At 44.7% G+C, this 22,271-nt stretch overlaps 1 protein-coding gene and 1 non-coding gene across 2 annotated transcripts; both read right to left on the bottom strand.

The window, feature by feature from the left end:
* Positions 1 to 14,671: 14,671 nt before the first annotated feature.
* On the bottom strand, positions 14,672 to 14,743 carry TRNAK-UUU (transfer RNA lysine (anticodon UUU)). Its single transcript has one exon. It is a non-coding gene; the product is annotated as a tRNA-Lys (tRNA).
* A 226-nt stretch (positions 14,744 to 14,969) lies between these two features.
* On the bottom strand, positions 14,970 to 19,979 carry LOC109752356 (uncharacterized). Its single transcript, XM_020311252.4, has 8 exons — positions 19,483 to 19,979; positions 19,012 to 19,174; positions 18,595 to 18,795; positions 16,986 to 17,228; positions 16,317 to 16,464; positions 16,106 to 16,171; positions 15,733 to 15,901; positions 14,970 to 15,625 (listed from the first exon to the last, which is right to left on the bottom strand). Exons 1-8 carry the CDS (start codon positions 19,916 to 19,918, stop codon positions 15,276 to 15,278), a joined length of 1,776 nt encoding a protein of 591 aa, XP_020166841.3. The 5' UTR covers positions 19,919 to 19,979; the 3' UTR covers positions 14,970 to 15,275.
* Between the last annotated feature and the right edge of the window lie 2,292 nt (positions 19,980 to 22,271).

Here is a 22,271-nt window from a genome sequence, read left to right as displayed (position 1 = left end):
ACTGCTTACCAGCATGTCATACTTTGGTTCGGCGGTATTGTTGGATGAAGCGGCCCGGACCGACATTACGCGTACGCTTACGCGAGACTGGTTCTACCGACGTGCTTTGCACACAGGTGGCTGACGGGTGTCAGTTTCTCCAACTAGAGTTGAACCGAGTGTGGCTACGCCTGGTCCTTGCGAAGGTTAAAATAGCACCAACTTGACAAACTATCGTTGTGGTTTTGATGCGTAGGTAAGAACGGTTCTTGCTAAGCCCGTAGCAGCCACGTAAAACTTGCAACAACAAAGTAGAGGACGTCTAACTTGTTTTTGCAGGGCATGTTGTGATGTGATATGGTCAAGACGTGATGAGATATAAGTTGTTGTATGAGATGATCATGTTTTGTTGAAGTTATCGGCAACTGGCAAAAGCCTTATGGTTGTCTCTCTATTGCATAAGATGCAAGCGCCAAATAATTGCTTTACTTTATCGCTATGCGATAGCAATAGTTGCAAGAGCAATAGTTGGCGAGACGAACATGTGACGACACATTGATATAGATCAAGATGATGGAGATCATGGTGTCATGCCGGTGACGATGGAGATCATGACGATGCTTTGGAGATGGAGATCAAAGGCACAAGATGATGATGGCCATATCATGTCACAAATTTTGATTGCATGTGATGTTTATCTTTTATGCATCTTATCTTGCTTTGATTGACGATAGCATTATAAGATGATCTCTCACTAAATTATCAAGGTATAAGTGTTCTCCCTGAGTATGCACCATTGCGAAAGTTCTTCGTGCTGAGACACCACGTGATGATCGGGTGTGATAGGCTCTACGTTCAAATACAACGGGTGCAAAACAGTTGCACACGCGGAATACTCAGGTTAAACTTGACGAGCCTAGCATATAACAGATATGGCCTCAGAACACTGAGACCGAAAGGTCAAGCGTGAATCACATAGTAGATATGATCAACATAGTGATGTTCACCATTGAAACTACTCCATCTCACGTGATGATCGGACATGGTTTAGTTGATTTGGATCACGTGATCACTTAGAGGATTAGAGGGATGTCTATCTAAGTGGGAGTTCTTAAGTAATATTATTAATTGAACTTTAATTTATCATGAACTTAGTCCTGGTAGTATTAGCATATCTATGTTGTAGATCAATAGCTCGCGTTTAGCTCCCCTGTTTTATTTTGATATGTTCCTAGAGAAAAACTATGTTGAAAAATGTTAGTAGCAATATGCGGATTGGTTCCGTGATCTGAGGATTATCCTCATTGCTGCACAGAAGAATTATGTCCTTGATGCACCGCTAGGTGACAGACCTATTGCAGGAGCAGATGCAGACGTTATGAACGTTTGGCTAGCTCAATATGATGACTACTTGATAGTTTAGTGCACCATGCTTAACGGCTTAGAATTGGGACTTCAAAGATGTTTTGAACGTCATGGACCATATGAGATGTTCCAGGAGTTGAAGTTAATATTTCAAGCAAATACCCAAGTTGAGAGATATGAAGTCTCCAAAGTTCTATAGCTAAAAGATGGTGGAGAATAGCTCAAGCAGTGAGCATGTGCTCAGATTTTCTGGGTACTACAATCGCTTGAATCAAGTGGGAGTTAATCTTCCAAATAAAATAGTGATTGACAGAATTCTCTAGTCACCATCACCAAGTTAGTAGAACTTCGTGATGAACTATAGTATGCAAGGGATGACGAAAACGATTCCCGAGCTTTTCATAATGATGAAATCAATGAAGGTAGAAATCAAGAAAGAGCATCAAGTGTTGATGATTAACAAGACCACTAGTTTCAAGAAATGGGGCAAAGGGAAGAAGGGGAACTTCAAGAAGAATGGCAAGCAAGTTGCTGCTCAAGTGAAGAAACCCAAGTCTGGACCTAAGCCTGAGACTAAGTGCATCTACGGCAAAGGGACTGGTCACTGGAAGCAGAACTACCCCAAGTAATTGGCGGATAAGAAGGATGGCAAAGTGAACAAAGGTATATTTGATATACATGTTATTGATGTGTACTTTACTAGTGTTTATAGCAACCCCGCAGTATTTGATACTAGTTCAGTTGCTAAGATTAGTAACTCGAAACGGGAGTTGCAGAATGAACAGAGACTAGTTAAGGGTGAAGTGACGATGTGTGTTGGAAGTAGTTCCAAGAAGATATGATCATCATCGTACACTCCCTATACCTTCGGGATTAGTGTTGAACCTAAATAAGTGTTATTTGGTGTTTGCATTGAGCATGAATATGATTTTATCATGTTTATTGCAATACGATTATTCATTTAAGTTAGAGAATAATTGTTGTTCTGTTTACATGAATAAAACCTTCTAGGGTCATACACCCAATGAAAATGGTTTGTTGGATCTCGATCGTAGAGATACACATATTCATAATATTGAAGCCAAAAGATGCAAAGTTAATAATGATAGTGCACCTTATTTGTGGCACTGCCGTTTAGGTCATATTGGTGTAAAGCGCATGAAGAAACTCCATGTTGATGGGATTTTGGAATCACTTGATTATGAATCACTTGCTGCTTGCGAACCATGCCTTATGGGCAAGATGACTAAGACTCTGTTCTCCGGAACAATGGAGCGAGCAACTGACTTATTGGAAATAATACATACTGATGTATGCGATCCGGTGAGTGTTGAGGCTCGCGGCGGGTATCGTTATTTTCTGACCTTCACGGATGATTTGAGCAGATATGGGTATATCTACTTGATGAAACATAAGTTTGAAACATTTGAAAAGTTCAAAGAATTTCAGAGTGAACTGGAAAATCATCGTGACAAGAAAATAAAGTTTCTACGATCTGGTCGCAGAGACAAATATTTGAGTTACGAGTTTGGTCTTCAATTAAAACAATGTGGAATAGTTTCACAAATTCGTGCCACCTGGAACACCACAGCATAATGGTGTGTTCGAACGTCATAACCATACTTTATTGGATATAGTGCAATCTATGATGTCTCTTACCGATTTACCACTATCGTTCTGGGGTTATGCATTAAAGACAGCTGCATTCACATTAAATAGGGCACCGTCTAATCCGTTGAGACGACACCGTATGAACTATGGTTTGGCAAGAAACCTAAGCTGTCGTTTCTTAAAGTTTGGGGTTGCGATGCTTATGTGAAAAAGTTTCATCCTGATAAGCTCAAACCCAAATCGGAAAAGTGTGTCTTCATAGGATACCCAAAAGTTACTGTTGGGTACACCTTCTATCACAGATCCGAAGGCAAGATATTCGTTGTTAAGAATGGATCCTTTCTAGAGAAGGAGTTTCTCTCGAAAGAAGTGAGTGGGAGGAAAGTAGAACTTGATGAGGTAACTGTACTTGCTCCCTTATTGGAAAGTAGTTCATCACAAAAATCTGTTCCTGTGACTCCTACACCAATTAGTAAGGAAGCTAATGATGATGATCATGTAACTTCAGATCAAGTTACTACCGAACCTCGTAGGTCAACCAGAGTGAGATCCGCACCAGAGTGGTACGGTAATCCTATTCTGGAGGTCATGTTACTAGACCATGACGAACCTACGAACTATGAAGAAGCGATGGTGAGCCCAGATTCCGCAAAATGGCTTGAGGCCATGAAATCTGAGATGGGATCCATGTATGAGAACAAAGTATGGACTTTGATTGACTTGCCCAAATGATCGGCGAGCCATTGAGATTAAATGGATCTTCAAGAGGAAGACGGACGCTGATATTAGTGTTACTATCTACAAAGCTAGAATTGTCGCAAAAGGTTTTCGACAAGTTCAAGGTGTTGACTACGATGAGAGTTCCTCACTTGTATCTATGCTTAAGTCTGTCCGAATCATGTTAGTAATTGCAGCATTTTATGAAATCTGGCAAATGGATAAGCAAAACTGCATTCCATAATGGATTTATTAAAGAAGTGTTGTATATGATGCAATCAGAACGTTTTGTCGATCCTAAAGGTGTTAACAAAATGTGCAAGCTCCAGCGATCCATCTATGGACTGGTGCAAGCATCTCGGAGTTGGAATATACGCTTTGATGAGTTGATCAAAGCATATAGTTTTATACAGACTTGCGGTGAAGCCTGTATTTACAAGAAAGTGAGTGGGAGCACTACAACATTTCTGATAAGTATATGTGAATGACATATTGTTGATCGGAAATAATGTAGAATTATTCTGCAAAGCATAAAGGAGTGTTTGAAAGGAGTTTTTCAAAGAAAGACCTTGGTGAATCTGCTTACATATTGAGCATCAAGATCTATAGAGATAGATCAAAACGCTTGATAAGTTTTTCCAACGAGTACATACCTTGACAAGATTTTGAAGTAGTTCAAAATGGAACAGTCAAAGAAAGAGTTCTTGTCTGTGTTACAAGGTGTGAAATTGAGTAAGACTCAAAGCCCGACCACGGTAGAAGATAGAAAGAGAATGAAAGTCATTCCCTATGCCTCAGCCATAAGTTCTATAAAGTTTAACATGCTATGTACCAGATCTATTGTATACCCTACACTGATTTTGGCAAGGGAGTACAATAGTGATCTAGGAGTAGATCACTGGACAGCGGTCAAAATTATCCTTAGTGGAATAAGGATATGTTTCTTGATTATGGAGGTGACAAAAGGTTCGTCATAAAAGGGTTACGTCGATACAAGTTTTGGCACTGATCCAGATGACTCTAAGTCTTCATCTGGATACATATTGAAAGTGGGAGCAATTAGCTAAAGTAGCTCCGTGCAGAGCATTGTATACATAGAAATTTGCAAAATACATACGGATCTAAATATGGCAGACCCGTTGACTAAACTTCTCTCACAAGAAAAACATGATCACACCTTAGTACTCTTTGGGTGTTAATCACATAGCGATGTGAACTAGATTATTGACTCTAGTAAACCCTTTGGGTGTTGGTCACATGACGATGTGAACTATGGGTGTTAATCACATGGTGATGTGAACTATTGATGTTAAATCACATGGCGATGTGATCTAGATTATTGACTCTAGTGCAAGTGGGAGACTGAAGGAAATATGCCCTAGAGGCAATATTAAAGTTATTATTTATTTCCTTATTTCATGATAAATGTTTATTATTCATGCTAGAATTGTATTAACCGGAAACATAATACTTGTGTGAACACATAGACAAACAGAGTGTCACTAGTATGCCTCTACTTGACTAGCTCGTTGATGAAAGATGGTTATGTTTCCTAGCCATTGACATGAGTTTTCATTTGATTAACGGGATCACGTCATTAGGAGAATGATGTGATTGACTTGACCCATACCGTTAGCTTAGCACACGATCGTTTAGTATTCTGCTATTGCTTTCTTCATGACTTATACATGTTCCTATGACTATGAGATTATGCAACTCCCGTTTACCGGAGGAACACTTTGTGTGCTACCAAACGTCACAACGTAACTGGGTGATTATAAAGGTGCTCTATAGGTGTCTCCGAAGGTACTTGTTGGGTTGGCGTATTTCGAGATTAGGATTTGTCACTCCGATTGTCGGAGAGGTATCTCTGGGCCCACTCGGTAATGCACATCACTATAAGCATTGCAAGCATTGCAACTAATGAGTTAGTTGCGGGATGATGTATTACAGAACAAGTAAAGAGACTTGCCGGTAACGAGATTGAACTAGGTATTGAGATACCGACGATCGAATCCCGGGCAAGTAACATACCGATGACAAAGGGAACAACGTATGTTGTTATGCGGTTTGACCGATAAAGATCTTCTAGAATATGTGGGAGCCAATATGAGCATCCAGGTTCCGCTATTGGTCATTGACCGGAGACGTGTCTCGGTCATGTCTACATTGTTCTCGAACCCGTAGGGTCTGCACGCTTAAAGTTCGATGACGGTTATATTATGAGTTTATGTGTTTTGATGTACCGAAGGTAGTTCGGAGTCCCGGATGTGATCACGAACATGACGAGGAGTCTCGAAATGGTCGAGACATGAAGATTGATATATTGGAAGCCTATATTTGGATATCGGAAGTGTTCCGGGTGAAATCGGGATTTTACCGGAGTACCGAGGGGTTACCGGAACCCCCCGGGGGCTTAATGGGCCATAGTGGGCCTTTGTGGAGAAGAGGAGAGGCGGCCAGGGCAGGGCCGCGCGCCCCTCCCCCCCTAGTCCGAATAGGACAAGGAGAGGGGGGCGGCGCCCCCCTTTCCTTCCTCTCTCCCTCCTCTTTCCCCTCCACTCCTAATACAACTAGGAAAAGGGAGGGAGTCCTATAGTAGGACTCCACCTGGCGCGCCCCTCCTGGCCGACCGCACCTTCCCCCCTTGCTCCTTTATATACGGGGGCAGGGGGGCACCCTAGAGACACAACAATTGATCGTTTGATCTTTTAGCCGTGTGCGGTGCCCCCTCCACCATAGTCCACCTCGATAATACTGTAGCGGTGCTTAGGCAAAGCCCTGCGTCGGTAGAACATCATCATCGTCCCCACGCCGTCGTGCTGACGAAACTCTCCCTCAACACTCGGCTGGATCGGAGTTCGAGGGACGTCATCGGGCTGAACGTGTGCTGAACTCGGAGGTGCCGTGCGTTCGGTACTTGATTGGTCGGATCGTGAAGACGTACGACTACATCAACCGCGTTGTGCTAACGCTTCTGCTTTCGGTCTACAAGGGTACGTGGACAACACTCTCCCCTCTTGTTGCTATGCATCACCATGATCCTGCGTGTGCGTAGGAATTTTTTTGAAATTACCGCGTTCCCCAACACAAGATACCAAAGCTTAAAACTCAGCTGACAGATGCTAAAACCCGGGCTCTCTCAACCGGGTATCACCAGGAAGTTCGCGATCTAGAAGAGCAGCTACGTGAAATGTACGAGCGGGAAGAGATTTTGTATAGGCAACGGTCACGGGTGGACTGGTCAATGCCAGGAGACCAAAATACAAAATATTTTCAGAACCGGGCGACTCATAGGAAGAGGAAGAACACTATTCGGGCTCTTAAGAAGGATGATGGTACTAGGGTGACCGTGGATGAGGATATAAGGGCACTGGCAGAGTCTTTCTACGAGCGGCTGTTTACATCGGAGGGGTCGACGGGAGTAGAGGCACTTCTTCAAAACATTGAGAAAGCTGTGTCAGGGGAGATGAATGCAAAGCTGACGGCGCCGATCACGGATGAAGAAATTCAGTCAGCGCTCTTCCAAATGGGACCGACCAAGTCGCCGGGGCCGGATGGGTTGCCAACACTCTTCTACCAAAGGCACTGGCCGCTGGTACAGGAGGATGTTTGTGCGGCGGTCCGGGATTTTCTTAATGGTGCAGCTAGTCCGGAGGCCTTCAACGACACTGTCATTGTTATGATTCCTAAGGTGAATGCACCGGAATTACTATCACAGTTTCGACCTATTAGTCTATGCAACATGTTGTACAAGATAGCTACAAAGGTCCTGGCAAATAGGCTAAAGGTGATCCTCCCAATTCTTATATCGGAGGAGCCGAGTGCGTTCGTCCCAGGCCGCCTCATTACGGACAACGTGGTAGTGTCATATGAGTGTGTACATGCCATTCGGACAAGGAAGCGGAAGAAGTGCCTATGCGCGGTTAAGTTAGAATGATGAAAGCATATGATAGGGTAGAGTGGAATTTTTTGGAGAGGATGATGGCTCAGTTTGGTTTTGAACCACGATGGATAGCAATGGTCATGCGGTGTGTCACTTCGGTGCGTTTTTCTGTTAAGATTAATGGGGGCTTTTCTAGGATGTTTTTCCCTTCCCGAGGGCTCAGACAGGGGGACCCCTTATCACAGTATTTATTCCTCTTTTGCGTGGAGGGCTTTTCGGCGCTATTGAAAAGAGCTCAGCAGGATAACAGTCTCAAGGGTGTTACTTTTTGTGGCACTGGCCCCCATGTTACACACTTATTGTTTGCGGATGACAGCATCGTCTTTTTGGAGGGGTCCAATGAGAGCATGACCACTCTTAAGGAGATCTTGCTGCGGTATGAGGAGGCTTCAGGTCAGAGAGTGAACTTGCAGAAGTCATCTATCTTCTTTGGAATAGGGTGTAACGACAATGTCAAAGCTGAGCTAAAACAGGTGGTGGGTATTGAGTCTGAAGCACTGAGCGAGCGGTACCTAGGACTACCAACACTGGTGGGCAAGTCGAAAGATGGTACTTTCAAATATGTGGTGGAAAGCTCAAAAGGCAAGGTGACAGGATGGAAAGGGCAAGGGTTGTCCAAGGCAGCGAGAGAGGTACTCGTTAAATCGGGATTACAAGCGACACCGACTTTTACCATGAGTTGTTTTCATCTCACAAAGAAGATATGCTAGAACCTGACTTCGATCTCTTCGAAATTCTGGTGGGGTGCGATGAATGGTGAAAGAAAGGTGCATTGGATATCCTGGGAGAAGATGTGAGAATCCAAGAGAGAAGGAGGTGTGGGGTTCAGAAACCCTGAGGGCTTTAACCAAGCGCTTTTGGCAAAGCAAGCTTGGAGGGTTCTATCTACTCCATCCTCTCTTTGTGCTCGAGTTCTTAAAGCACGCTACTTCAAAGATGAGTCAATCTTGAGCGCCACCTGCCCTTCCAACTCTTCCTTCACGTACAAGAGTATTCTGCATGGAAGAGACCTCCTCCGTGAGGGGCTGGTTTGGCGTGTAGGAGATGGCTCCAGAATCAACATACACCATGACAACTGGATACCTCGACAAGGACATTTGAGACCACTGGGTCAACAATATGTTCACGGAATGACAAAGGTTGTAGATCTTCTGGATAGCAGTGGGACAATCTGGGACCGTAATAAGCTTGCCACCATGTTTAGTGATTCGGATGCATGTGATATAGCACAGATTGTGGTTGGTGGCCCAGGTACTGAGGATTATCCCACGTGGAACTACACTAAGAGCGGCATCTTCAGCGTTAAATCAGCTTACCATCTCTGGATGTCAAGGAGGAGGGCACAGACGGGCCAGCAGGAGTCATCCAGTTCCGTTCAGAAACACAAGGGATACATGGCGGTGTGGGATACCAGCGCGCCACCCAAAGCGAAGATCCATATGTGGCGTGTGATTCGAAATGGACTCGCTGTGGGATCAGAGCTTCGTCGGCGACGGATCAAAACGGGTGTTTTTTGTGTTGCATGCGGAAGAGAAGAAACTATCCTTCACCGCTTCTGGGCATGTCAGCATTCCTCTCAGTTCTGGCTGTTGTTGCGCTCAGAAAATGGTATTATACGGTGGCGGCCCCACTGTGTCAGATTGATACCCAGGGCGCTCTAGCTCGTTGGCTTTTGAGTTGGTTCTTCGGTGTAGCTGACGACGAGAAAGAGGTTATGATATAGGCGACATATGGTTTATGGCTAGCTTGGAATGAGGCGCGGGATGGAGTCAGAATTCAGCAGCCACATGCGATAATGGAGGTTGTTTATGCGCATATGATAGAATGGACAAACTCCCATTAGCCAAAGGTTCATGTGAGAGAGAGCCGAAGGAGATGCAAAAGTGGGATGTGCCGGAGAAGGGATGGATTAAGATCAACTGTGATGGTGCGGTGTCCAGGGTGGGTGACAAGGCGGGTGGTGGTGCTGTTCTCAGGGACCACAACAGAGCTTTTTTGGCGGGGGTTTGTCATCACTTTCCAAGCATAGCGGATCCGGAAGCAGCAGAAGTTCTAGCTTGTAGGAGAGGATTACAGGTGGCCGAGGAGATCGGTGCCCAAAATATCCACGTCGAGCTGGATAGTTTACAAGCTGTCCAGATGATTAACCAAAGCGGCAGGAACTTCTCGGCTGTTGGTCCGTGGATCCATGACATAAAACAAATGCTGGAGATGAAGCAAGGAGTGAAGGTAACTTGGGTTCGACGATATGCGAATGCCGCGGCGCATAAGTTGGTTAGAGTAGGGGTAGGAGACGAACTTTGTAAGGTTTGGTTGGGGCTGCCCCTAGACTGCATTTTGGGTGTAATCTCGGATGACATTCCGGGCTTTGCGGAGCTTTAATTAAATAAAGCGGCGGCATTTACCCTAAAAAAAGAAGTAGTTGATCTTACCCCGCAAAAAAAAAGGTAGTTGATCTTTGTAAGACAGACTTGATTCCATCTGAATAATACAAGTTTTTTATCCCGCAAAAAAGGAAAAAGGATAGGAATATCATAGGAACAACAAGTTGGTCGGAAATGAGATGACATGTATCCCAAATTCTATGCGTATCGGAATAGAAAAAGAGATATTATTTGATTCACATCATATAAATTTTTTCATTTGGTCTAGCCTAATGTTATTTTTCTTTAAAATATGGAGGATAGGAATCAATTTTGTGTTGGGATAGAAATTCATTCTTATTATGAATTAAAGGGCTCTAAAGAAAAAAAAATCTATAAGAATCCTATAATATAGAATTCCTACGAAATTCCTTCAAAAAAGGAGACGCTCTTCCAACAGCCAGAGTTTGGAATGGGACAGTGTATATTTGATGTCTACTGGTGTAGGAAACGTGCTGCGCAATGTCTTCCAGTGCAAAACGCCTTTCTATGGAACCCGTTTCGTCCAGCGGCTAACACTAAAGAGGATGCTGCGTCCCGTAAAAAAAAAGAGGATGCTGCGTCTTGTACATATGCCACTCTGTGGTACTACCTACTACACTTTGCTGTAGCATCATTGTGAACTAGTGATGTCCATGTGACATTTGGTTTATGGTGGTGTACTATTTGTGGTTTCATTATATATTTGGTTTATGCCAACATGCGCCTGCCCCAAGGAATGTAGTCTAGCGGACAACTGGCTGGGAAGGTGTCCAATCGTCTTATTTTTGTGACGATGCCTATTCCATAGGTTTTCTTTTTCATTTCCTTCGTATACCCTTTGTAATTGTTTATTGAGTAAAGTCTGTTTTAAACATTGAATTCATATGGCTTGTCAGAATCAAACCCTAACCTTCAATGCCCTGAAATCGACACCCTGCAGTCTTTGATCCTAGTCTATCTCAACCCTAAACCGGTCTTGACTGGTTTGTCACGCTAGGAAAATAATGATCCCGCCCGGAATCACTCTCTACTCTCACTGACTGCATGGGTCCACATGTCATATCCATCTTCTTTCTCATAATGTTTATCTCTCTCCACAAGAGCTGAAAATAAATGATGACTGGAACAATAATACAATGTTTGCCACGACCTAGTCGAAATCAGTGGACACCTTGAACCGTGACATATCTATACTATATGGTTAGAACGAAAAACGAAACGAATATAACAACCAAACAAAAAGAAGATATACACAGGGTAGTAATATTGGATAGTAATTATTACCGGGCAACAATATTTGGAGACTAATAATCATGACATTTAATTATCACCTAATCTCGTACTTTAGTACCATAAATCCAGTATAAAATGGCCTGTCCGTGATGTTTTCCTTCAGAACTCGCAGAGCAAAGCAACGATCGCCAAGTCTTTCCTTCAATACAACGACTATCTAAGATGAGGAGTAGCCAGATGTTGCTCCTGGCGATCGCCTTCCTTGCCCTAGCATCAGGTACCCATTTGTTCACTACTACGTTCCTTCAAAATCTCGTCCAAACAAATAATGGCCAAGTTCTGATCTTCCCTTTTCCTCATGGTGAGATTTTGCAGATGTGGCAACGGAGGCGTCAGTGGGCGTTGAAGGAATCCCTTGTACGACAAGCATTATCCCGTCGCCAAAGCCATGTGATAACAATAGCTGCAATCAGGCATGCATCGACCGTGTGTGGGTCGGCGGATATGGCGAGTGTGTTGCGGGGGCGTGCAAGTGCCAGCAGTGCACATACATTCCTCCCAAAAATGGAAACTGATTAGCTATGATTGGATGCCATGTTCAACTGAATAATGTGATGAGATCGTAAATGGTGTAGCAACAAGGTTGTTGACCGATAAGCCGTATGAAGAACGATGAATTTTGTCTTGCTTCTTGAATTATCAGAGACTATAAAGTGAGATATATGATGTTAACACTTAAAACTGTGGTATATGATGTTAACACTCGTATGATAGTACTACTAGAAAAAGGATTTGGTAAAAAAAACACCAACACATTAGCTTTGCTTTTAGACGAAAGACTACTCCTTGGGGTAGTACATTGTATCGGCTCATCAGATGGATAGTGCCCTGCATGGTTGTGACTCGTGAGTTGTACTAGTACTGTTACTCGGCTAATTCTCCTTGCCACCATGCAAAATGACCCAATTAAGACGACCAAGTTACTATCGTCAGTGATGGGTCTCATTGGCCTTTAGGTGGTCAAAAGCTGGAAGATTAATACTGCATCACATTTGTTTTTCGTGAATAACCGAGCTTTATTTTCTTACTAGTAATTGTGTAAATGTAATGCACGTTTTTTTGCGAGGAATGCACATTGGCATTAGATAGGATATTATTTGCACGTTGGTATTTGGTAGGATATTAGATGCAGGTTGATATTAGGTACGATATTAGTTGAATGTTAATATTTAGTAAGATGTTATTTGCGTGAAAAAAAATCATATGGCGTGGCTCAATGTGTTTATAACTAACGTCGGCGATGGGTAATTAGAACGCTAAGCATGTACGCGTTGTGAACCGTATAGTTAGAGCATATGTACGGATAAAATGAATTTGATTCTCCACTTTTATAGGAGTACTAGTTAAAAAGCCAGCCCTGATGTGGTTTCCAGAAGGGGAAATGAAAAAATAAAATAAAATAAGAAGATGGAAAAACAGACAAGAAAGGGAAAACCAGCAGAAAACAACTAAAAATAAAATCAGCAAGAAAACCTAGCGAAAACCGTAGAGATCCGAAGAATCCCATGAAAACATCACAACCAAAACGGGAAAAGTAACAAACGGAAAACCAGCACCTGACAATTAGTGAAGCGAGGCCCAGGAGAAAAGGGCGCATCCTGATCGTCAAATCCATGGCCGGCGGCGGGCGACTGCGAGATTTCATCAACACCAACTCCTTCGGCAACCGATTCGGCTTCGACCTCGACGAGGAGTCTACGTTCAAACGTACACCTATATTGCTTTCTTTCTACTCTATTTGAGATGAGTAGACCTCTCGTTTGACAGCACCTGTTAGGTCCCATGAGGCCATGAGACACACCGATAAGATCTTCGGAGAGCGGTTCACTGGAATCCCCTAACGGCGAGACGTGTGGTACGAGATAGTCTCTGTGCATGACATGTTGGTGTTTGACAGTTGTTGCTATAGGTGGTGATGAGTTATTTGTCAGCACTCGTACAACGTCTGCTGCTTATCCACAATACCGGATTCTCCGCGACCATGACCTCTTTCTCGTTCGCATGCTCACCGGCGTTCTGGCCCTTCTCAAGTCGGTGTTGCTGGATCGAGGAGCTGCCGGGTGTACCGTTACTCCTCCTGCAGCATCCGAAACGCGGAGACCAGTGGCGTTGCCCATTGCTCCGGTGGCGCCTCCAGCATGACAACATCAAAGTGCGCTAGCGCTAGCACCATGGTAAACCGGCCTACCGGCGCAGGCACGGGCTCGTGTTAGATGCCTCCTCTGTTGTCCCGTTGTCATCCTGTGAGCTCTCCTTCAGCGAGCTCGGGGGTAGACCCGCTTCTATGCGATCTGGTCGCCGGGCCTGCCAGTTGTTCATGATGTCCGCGATCTCGTGTCGGTGCCACGACGAGAGGCACTTCCATCATGGCATGGTGCTCGAGGCCATTGTGTCGGTTGTTGCCATGGAAGAAGGAAGAAGGAAAGCGGGGGTGCACAGACGGTCATGGATGGAGGAGTAAGCGAAGCGGAGGTGGTGTGCTTTGTGTCATCGACGACCGTGTTTATATAGCAGGTGCCGGCAAGGCCAATCGACGATTTGGATGCAGGTGCCCGGAGAGGGTTTCTCGACCACCGGGCCTGTTCAATGCCGGGCGGGCGGATATACAAGCAGCCGACTTCAATACAATAGGAATCCGGCTCGTCGTCGAGTAGGTAAATGATATACAAGCAGCCGACTTCAATACAATAGGAATCCAGCTTGAATGCGACAAGGAGAGCGAGCGAACGCAGCATGATCGCGCTCTTGTCCATCGTGCCGATTGAATGCCTAGCCTTTGGGCCGGCATGCTGCAGTGGCTTGTCATGTTTGCGCTCTGGACTGGCATGAAGACTTCTTTTTTCTTACCAAGCTGAAGTTCCTATCCTACATAGAAATAGAAATTTCTATCCCATAGGTTTCCTATAAAAATCCTACAAACCAAAGGAGGCATAAGAAAATACATCATTTTCGAACTCTGTCTCCCCAGAGCGGAGACAGAGTTCGAGCGCATGCATGTGACAGGTTTTTGGTGGCCTCGTTTTCTTGGACTCGTAGATGGTACAACCTGCAAATCTCCCCTGATTTGGTGCCGGTTTACGGGATTTTGAATACACAGGTATAGTATATTAGAATGGAACCAGCAAACAGTTTTCGTTAACATTTATCTGATGGGGAGAAGACATGAAATCGGACTCGCAGAGCGGATTAAGAACGATACTAAAGAATGCACAGGAGCTGACAAAAAAATGATGTATTTTCTTATGCCTCCTTTGGTTTGTAGGATTTTTATAGGAAACCTATGGGATAGAAATTTCTATTTCTATGTAGGATAGGAACTTCAGCTTGGTAAGAAAAAAGAAGTCCAAAAAATGAACGCCGACCGTGGGGATCGAACCCACGGCCACGTGGTTAAAAGCCACGCGCTCTACCACTGAGCTAGGTCGGCTTCTGTCGATTGTAATAACTGTATCTAAACTTTTAATATTGTACAGCAGTAAAATATAAGAGCGTTTTTCACATGAGACGGAGGGTAGTGTCGAAAACGCTCTTATATTACGGACAGAGGGAGTCTATTTGTTTTGGTCAGACTCAAGAAATTAGTATGGTTTTTAGTTCTTGAACTATGAAGCAGAGAGCGATCTAGAGGGTAGAAAATGGTTGGAGCAGACAAATATGGTAGTATGCTCCACATGAATTGGAAGTTTGGAACAAAGCCTCATCCTTTTTCCTAGTAACCCCTTACATAACACCCTTTTTGGTAGACCACCAGCACGACAGATACACCAGCCTACCAAAACTGTAACCATCAGATGTGCACCACAAAATTTAGCATCAAAATCCCTGACCGTTCTGGCCTACTACTACTACATCAGCTCCTTTTGAGTAAGCGGCCAACTCAAACTGAGTGTCTCCGCAGTTCCCTCTAAAAAGCATGCCATGAGGCGCCCGCCTCACCCACCTCCATCCTGCACCATTGCTCAACTCTTGTACGGCGGGAGAAGATGGAACCTCTTGACATGATCTTCCCTCGACCGACAGTGCGACGCGAGCCCCTCCTCGTCCACCTCCCCCGTGTCCGACAACGAGACGCCGTAGCCCAGCAGCCGCCTCACGTCCCTGGCGGTGGGGCTCCGCCACCGGCCGTCCCACCACGCGTGCGGGAGGAGCGGGGTCAGCGCGCACTGGTGCGCCTGGCGCGGGCAGCTCAGGGGCCCCGCGTACCTGCTCCAGGCGTGGCCCCAGCCGGCCTGCGTCGACAGCCCGTCCACCAGCAGGTTGCTGTGGATGCTGCTTAGGAACGTGAAGTTGGCGCCCGAGGGCTCGTGGACTGACACGCACAACAAAGTCACGGATAGATCAGTTTTGGCAGTTCAGAGACTCGACGGACTATAGAAATGTTTTGAGGGATGGTCGGAGCGTGGTGATGTAATGTACCGTGTCTGTTGGCTGCGGCCAGCGCTGCGATGAGCTGCGCGTAGGTCGTTCCCACGCGTCGATGCGCTCCGGTGATGACCGTGTGCCTGGCGCTCGAGGCCAGGAAGAAATCGACGAAGGCGGCGCACCTTGGAGCTGATCCCCAGTCTCGTGAACGGAATTCCAAAGGCTATACACAATAGAATGAGCGAAATGAGATTTTGTAAAATTCAATGCGGTACATCTATGAAAGATATGTCTGAGCTAGAGTATATGGTCCATGATATAAACCTAATACCCATGGAAACACTAAAGGTTTCAGGCTTTCGGCGTATCACCTATCAGATGATGCAGAAAATGCAGCAAAGATCTTTCAGGTAAGAGTGTAACATACCTTGTCCGTTCCATTCATCTCTAGGTCAAAACTCTTGGCAAACGATTTGTAATCAAAATAAGTTACCTGCCCAGAACGTATAGAATAGTCATCCCCTTTTCTAGAAAATTCCAAATCAGTAACTGTGAATTACATGGATTCTAACCATGATCCACAATGCTCAACAAAAGTACAAAGTCCATCTAACAATATTCAACCAAAAGCAACTAACCTCTGCAAACTCACTGATCTCTTGCTTCATCTCCTTAACAAATGATGGTGTGTCGGAGATCAATGCCACCCGAGGTGTACCCTTCAAACCAGAAATCTGTATAGCTTTCTGAATACAACTAACTGCAGCAGTTCTTGCTCGTACTGGCCTAGTCAGAAAATCAGTTATCTTCAGCTTCTGAAATGATATGACGAGGAGTTGCAAATAAAGATAATCTGCATGATGTAGGTTGCTGACATTCTAAAGCTGAAGGAGTCGCAAATAAAGATAATCTGCATGAGGTGCAAAGACTTTGAACACCATTACCATCCGCATTAATTTTGTCTAGCTTCTCAGGTATTCAGAAATCTTTACTAACAAACTTCTGAAATAATTTCAAACTATCTATCCTCTTTGTTGCAAACGCTGAGCATGAGATGGCATACTTTGCAGCATTTCTCACCAGATTGGAGAGCACTAAAACTAACTTATACATCAGGAAGAAATAACCAGAAAAAAAGGATGACTTGAGTTTCGATCCACAATATTCAGGAAAGAAGCAGCATATTTCAATGCTATTGATGAACTGAATTTCTTCACACTTGAACATAATGTTAATATAACTTTATAGTTAATGTTGAACAATTATGACAGGTTTCTTCCATTTAAGTCACATACAGTGTGTCATACCTATTGGCCATCATTCGCATGTGCAGAACCATATCTGGACTGAAACCCTTCGATGCCCACTGAACTGCTTTCTGGACTACCTGGGAGGGAGATATGATCACGCGCATAAGTTCCCCGAATGTATTAGGCCTGGCATGTAGCATGCCTAGGGATCCAAGAATTGTTGAAGCAGCAGTTTTCATTTCAGGGTGAACATTCTTTAGAAAGAACTGGATTCCAACTACATCTGTTGTGCCATCAAACCTAACGCCGTGAAGAAGTAACACCTGTCAGTACGCTTTGTTGTTTACATATAGCTTTCTCAAGAACATTAATAATAAACAGAAATAAAATTCATCTAAGCAAACAGTAGAAGAAAATACTAATTAAAGAATGAGCTACTTCAGTGATGAGTAGTTACTTAAGAACGAGGAAGGGAAACAACAGCCATTAGTGAAAATAATTTATAGATGAACATGGAAGAAATGTACAAAAACATATAAAAAAAGGTACTCAATCAAAGACAAGGTAATTAGATCAGAGCTCACCAATTGGGTTTTTTGTCCAGATAAAACTTCTAGGTCGCTGCAGGGGAGACATAACGTATCCTAATACAGATGGAAACTAAACAAACATTGAACTCATGTCACCAAACGGTTCCATGCGTAAGGAGTACAGTCCCCTAGATATTCCATTAAACTTTGGTCAAATCTCCAAATACGGATGCATCCTATTCCTATCAATCTCCAGATATTTTCCAAAGGATAATGCAAAGAAACAAGTAATATCATGGTGCTTACACTTTCATGTCAGCTCAAATCCCGCGGGGGGGGGGGGGGGGGGGGGGGGGGATCAGAAAAGGGATAGCAGTCAGAAGTTCACAGCACATCACGCCTCCTTGCATGGATTTCTATATACAGAACACTGTAAAAGTGTGCTATTACATACGAAACTGTAAATGGAATCACAAAAGCAAAAGCACTAGCGTTGACAGTTTCATATGTCCATAAGTGACTGCAAAGGCATCTCACTCCAATATACGAGACAATGGATCTAAAGAAAAAACGACAATACAGAACTTGCTTCTAAATTTAAGGTACTGAATGTACACAGCGGACAAAAGTAAAAAAAGAAAGACAAGTCATAGCTTGCTTCTGAATTCAACATTGTAGGAACTTCCTACCAACCAGGAAATGAAATGCTTAGTAGCTTATGTATCAGGGTTCTAAGTTAACTTGTCTCAATATCGCCACTACCCGTTATTTTCTCCAGTCCATTCTTGTGAAAGAACCCTTATGGCCTTATGTGTCTCTAGAAGTAAACATAAATGTGTATAAAATTTGCAACATATAAAACCTCATCTAATTTAGTTTTCCTTTTAATTTCTCAGACTGCAAGTGCATAAGCACATGGCAATGTCAGGCGACATACTTGAACAAGCTTGTCCATGAAATAGGGGATTAGTTAACATCTTTGTATTTTCTACCTAACAATCCCTTTTAAATGAATTGCATCAAAAGTTTTCTGCAAAACATACTGAAAGCTCGAAATCTGATCAGGTCTTGAGGCGAAGAAAAATAGCTGTAAAAAAGTATAACTGATTGTACCAAGTTGCAAGTGCAGTGCTAACCAGATTATTGGATCTTTCCATCTACTCCAGTCACTACAAAGAACATTTGTCTCCGAGGGATTCTCAAAATCGTCTACCCTCACATTCAGATCTCTACCATATGTTTGGGCACATCGGTTTTTCCTCCATAAATGCTTGATTTCTCCAATAGTAAACGAGTGGTCAGTATAAGAAATGTACTGTCCAAACGGATATAATCCCCTGCAAACAAAAGACAAAGGGTAAGAGGACAATCACCACCATTTCTGTGCTACATTGGAATCATTTGCATCACATTACCACACGGATTGACAATAACTATGTTTTGCTTGTCTAAAGATGAACCGATTGCTAAATTATGTTTTGCTTGTCTAAATATGCAAGTAGGAAACCCATCATAGATAAATAACAAAAGTAACTGGGTGTGAATGCATATGCCTGGTTTGGCCGATGATCAGGGAGCGGTTTAACATAACACTCAGAGCTGCTGCCGTTAATATCTTGTACATCTCATTGCCAAACCCAGCTTCAGATGCTTTCCCCAACACAAAGCCTTGTTTGCAGAACTCAGCTGCAGGCAGCGACCTAACTCTCGCAGCGCCTGACAAGTTAACCGGAGAAGTAAGCATCGGGGCGGTTGAACCAACCTAGGAACTGCAAGTCTTCCTATTCAAAACTAGCCAGGCTACAGAGGTGTAGTCTGACTGCTGATGCAGATGAATGGAAAGCAACGCAACGACAGGTACATTTCAGAATAGGTTTACTTCGACAACGAAACGGGAGCTACATTCAGCGTAAGGACAAAAGTAATGCTCTGTTTTCATCAGTGAGATTCAGCCCAGCTCCATGAGAGGGGGGATTGCAGTACTAAGAGGATGAAGCGTTGAATCGAATGTGGGTGTTACGCACCATGGAGCAGGAAGTGGCGCCGAATCAGCTCGCGGACGCGGAGGCTGGCCGCCTCCGTCGACCCCCCGCCGACGGCCTCCTCCCCCATCTCCTCCACCGTCGCGCACGTTGACCCGCCGCCACCTCCCTCCGAACCAGCCGCCGCCTCAGGCGGCACGACACGGAGCTCGTCCGAGGAGGCCGAGGCGGGAGGCGGCTCAACGGAGAGCTCTTCCGGCGAGGCCGAGCCGGGAGGCGGGTCCACGGAGAGCTCATCCGAGAAGACGAAGTGGGGAGGCGGGTCAACGGAGAGGTCCGGAGACGAAGAGGATGGTTTGCGGGGGTCAGGGCCCTGGTGGCTGAGTAGAAGGAAGAGGGCGGCGGCGGAGACGGCTGCCAGGAGGAAGGCTCGACGGAGCAGGAGCAGCGACGGGCGGCCGCGACGCCATCGCGACATGAAAGCTGGCTGCGAGCCTGCGACTGCGAGTGTGCGCTGCTGGTGGATCTCCAGAGGTAAAAAGATCTCTGAGCATAATTGGTTTGGTGCCAAAAATTGGCATGCTAATGTTTAACATTGTGCCAAATATTGGCTAATAATTGGTTGGTTACCAAATTGTCTTATCTATCTCACATGAAGTTGTTAATATTTGGCAAGTATTGGTATTGCCAATATTCGACAATGCCATATTTGGCTAGCCAAATATTGGAAGCAAACCAATCATGCTCTCTGTCTCTGCCCCTTCATACCAACCATTTTTTCAAAAAGAATTCAGATTTAATATAAAAATTCATCAGAAGCACGAAACACGTCAAACATAAAAAAAACCTAAATCGAGGTCTCTAGACCATCGAACGACCACTTCTGCAGTCAGAATGAGCCGTCGACGCGCTGCTGTCATTGCTCCCCTACCGGAGCCGGCTTTAGCTTGTCGATGGCATCCGAAAAGTCTTCGGGAACGTGCCCTTAGGGAATAGCTCCCTGAATCCGTGGTCTTCTCCATTGAACCCTTGAATATATCCGAAGCAGCTAATACCAAATTCCGTTGTCGCGGGCACGACAAGAAACTGTAGCCTCACTGTTCCAAGGAGACGGCAAGAATCTATGCCTCGGCGGCTAGGGCAAACGCTCCCCTCCAGGCTTCATCGGCGAGCCCCTGGATCCGCCTCCTCTCTACCTGCCGCTCCGACGGCCGGTGGAGGGGAGGGGAATCCCGGTGTCTTCACTCCGGCTAGTAGTTTAGTTTAGGAATTTTTTAAATCCTCACAAGTGTGCCACTCGGGGTGGATGACGGTGCTTCTTCTTCGAGTTTGTCTTTACACTAATCCTCCTTCAGTTCATCCATATGGATGTAGTTGATGAAGCTCCAACATAGAATCTCTATATCAACCCACTTAAACTTAATTAAACATACTTGCAGAAACATCATATAAACTCCAACATCATCAACATAGTACTCCAAATACGTAAACATTAGCAACATAGTGCATAATTAAACATAATTAAGCATAAGAGGAAGAGAGGGAGAGGGTCAGGATAGGACGGGCATGGGAGCCTCATGTGAGATTGATTTTTTTTTCCCACATCCATTTGATTCTAGGGATTCAGTGGCGGCTTCCAGCCACATATCTAAGGCTCCCAGCCACAACCTTGGATGTGTGGCTGGGAGCCTGGATGGACGTCATGTAGATAAGGACGAAAGATAAGAGATCATATGTGATTCTGGTTCGTCTCCATTTTGGTGACACTCTTCCGCAAGCAAGGCAGCTGTGACACGTGGACCAGATTGGGAACATGGCACAAGTGGGAGGCGGTCGACCGGATGCAGCGATCAGTCGGTGATGATGAATGTTTCTCAAATTCTATTGCTATTCTTCTATTGTGAAGGTGGCCTAAGAGCAACTCCAATAGATAGCCTAAAGAACTTTTCGTAAAATTTGTTTCATGGGATGACCGTATAATTTAGGGAAAGTTGTCTCACAACTAGTTTTCTTAGTTCCCGTAAATATCTTCCCTATTTTTTTTCCTATTTTCTATCAAAAATAGCCTATGGCCCGCAAGTCAGTGACACCTGCGACATGGTGGCACGGGTCGGCAAGCCGACGTAACTCACTGTAGTGGCGGTGGTCGGCGGTGCTAGTGGTGGCATTTGGGCAGCCAGAGGAGGAGGAGGCACGGTGGTGGGGAGGCTCGCCTGGTGGTCGACATGGTCAGGGTGCAACGCATGCATGATGTGCCTCACTTGTGAGCTCCTCTCCCGGTGCTGCGACGTGAAACTCCAGACGGTGATGGTGGTGGCGTGGCGACAGTGGTCGAGGGTGCTGCTAGTGGAGTGGCGACGCGGGCCCGTGGCGGTGGCGCGAGGGTATCTGAGCCATAAAGTTCAGATGATTACATGCTGCCAAAATTATAAGAGAAGGTCATCTTCTCGTAAATATGAGGGTAGTTGGGGCAATTATATTGGATCATGAAAAAAATCTTTTAGAAAACTTCTAGGTTTATGGGAGTTGTTGGAGGGGCCTCAATTTCCCGTAAACAGTAGTTCTTTTTACAAATTGACAAGCTATTGAAGTTGATCCATGTCTTGTGATCTTAAACGGTGGTTTTTATAGTTTATATGGTGATAAGTTGCAAGGCATCTCTGACGCCATCCACAAACATGGATTAAATCACATCCCCTAAAGGCCGCCCATGTCCTGCAATCCGTCATTTTAAATGCATAGCAATATGGGCAATAGTGCGGTATTCATAGCATCCAATCACAACTAAAAAGAGGTGGATGTTTATAGTTTTTACATGCACCCGATCACAA

The sequence above is a fragment of the Aegilops tauschii genome, chromosome 7 (genome assembly GCF_002575655.3).
Source record: "Aegilops tauschii subsp. strangulata cultivar AL8/78 chromosome 7, Aet v6.0, whole genome shotgun sequence".
Taxonomy (NCBI): Eukaryota; Viridiplantae; Streptophyta; class Magnoliopsida; order Poales; family Poaceae; genus Aegilops; species Aegilops tauschii.
Note: the sequence above shows the minus strand (reverse complement) of the source record. Positions and strands in the feature narration are given on the sequence as shown.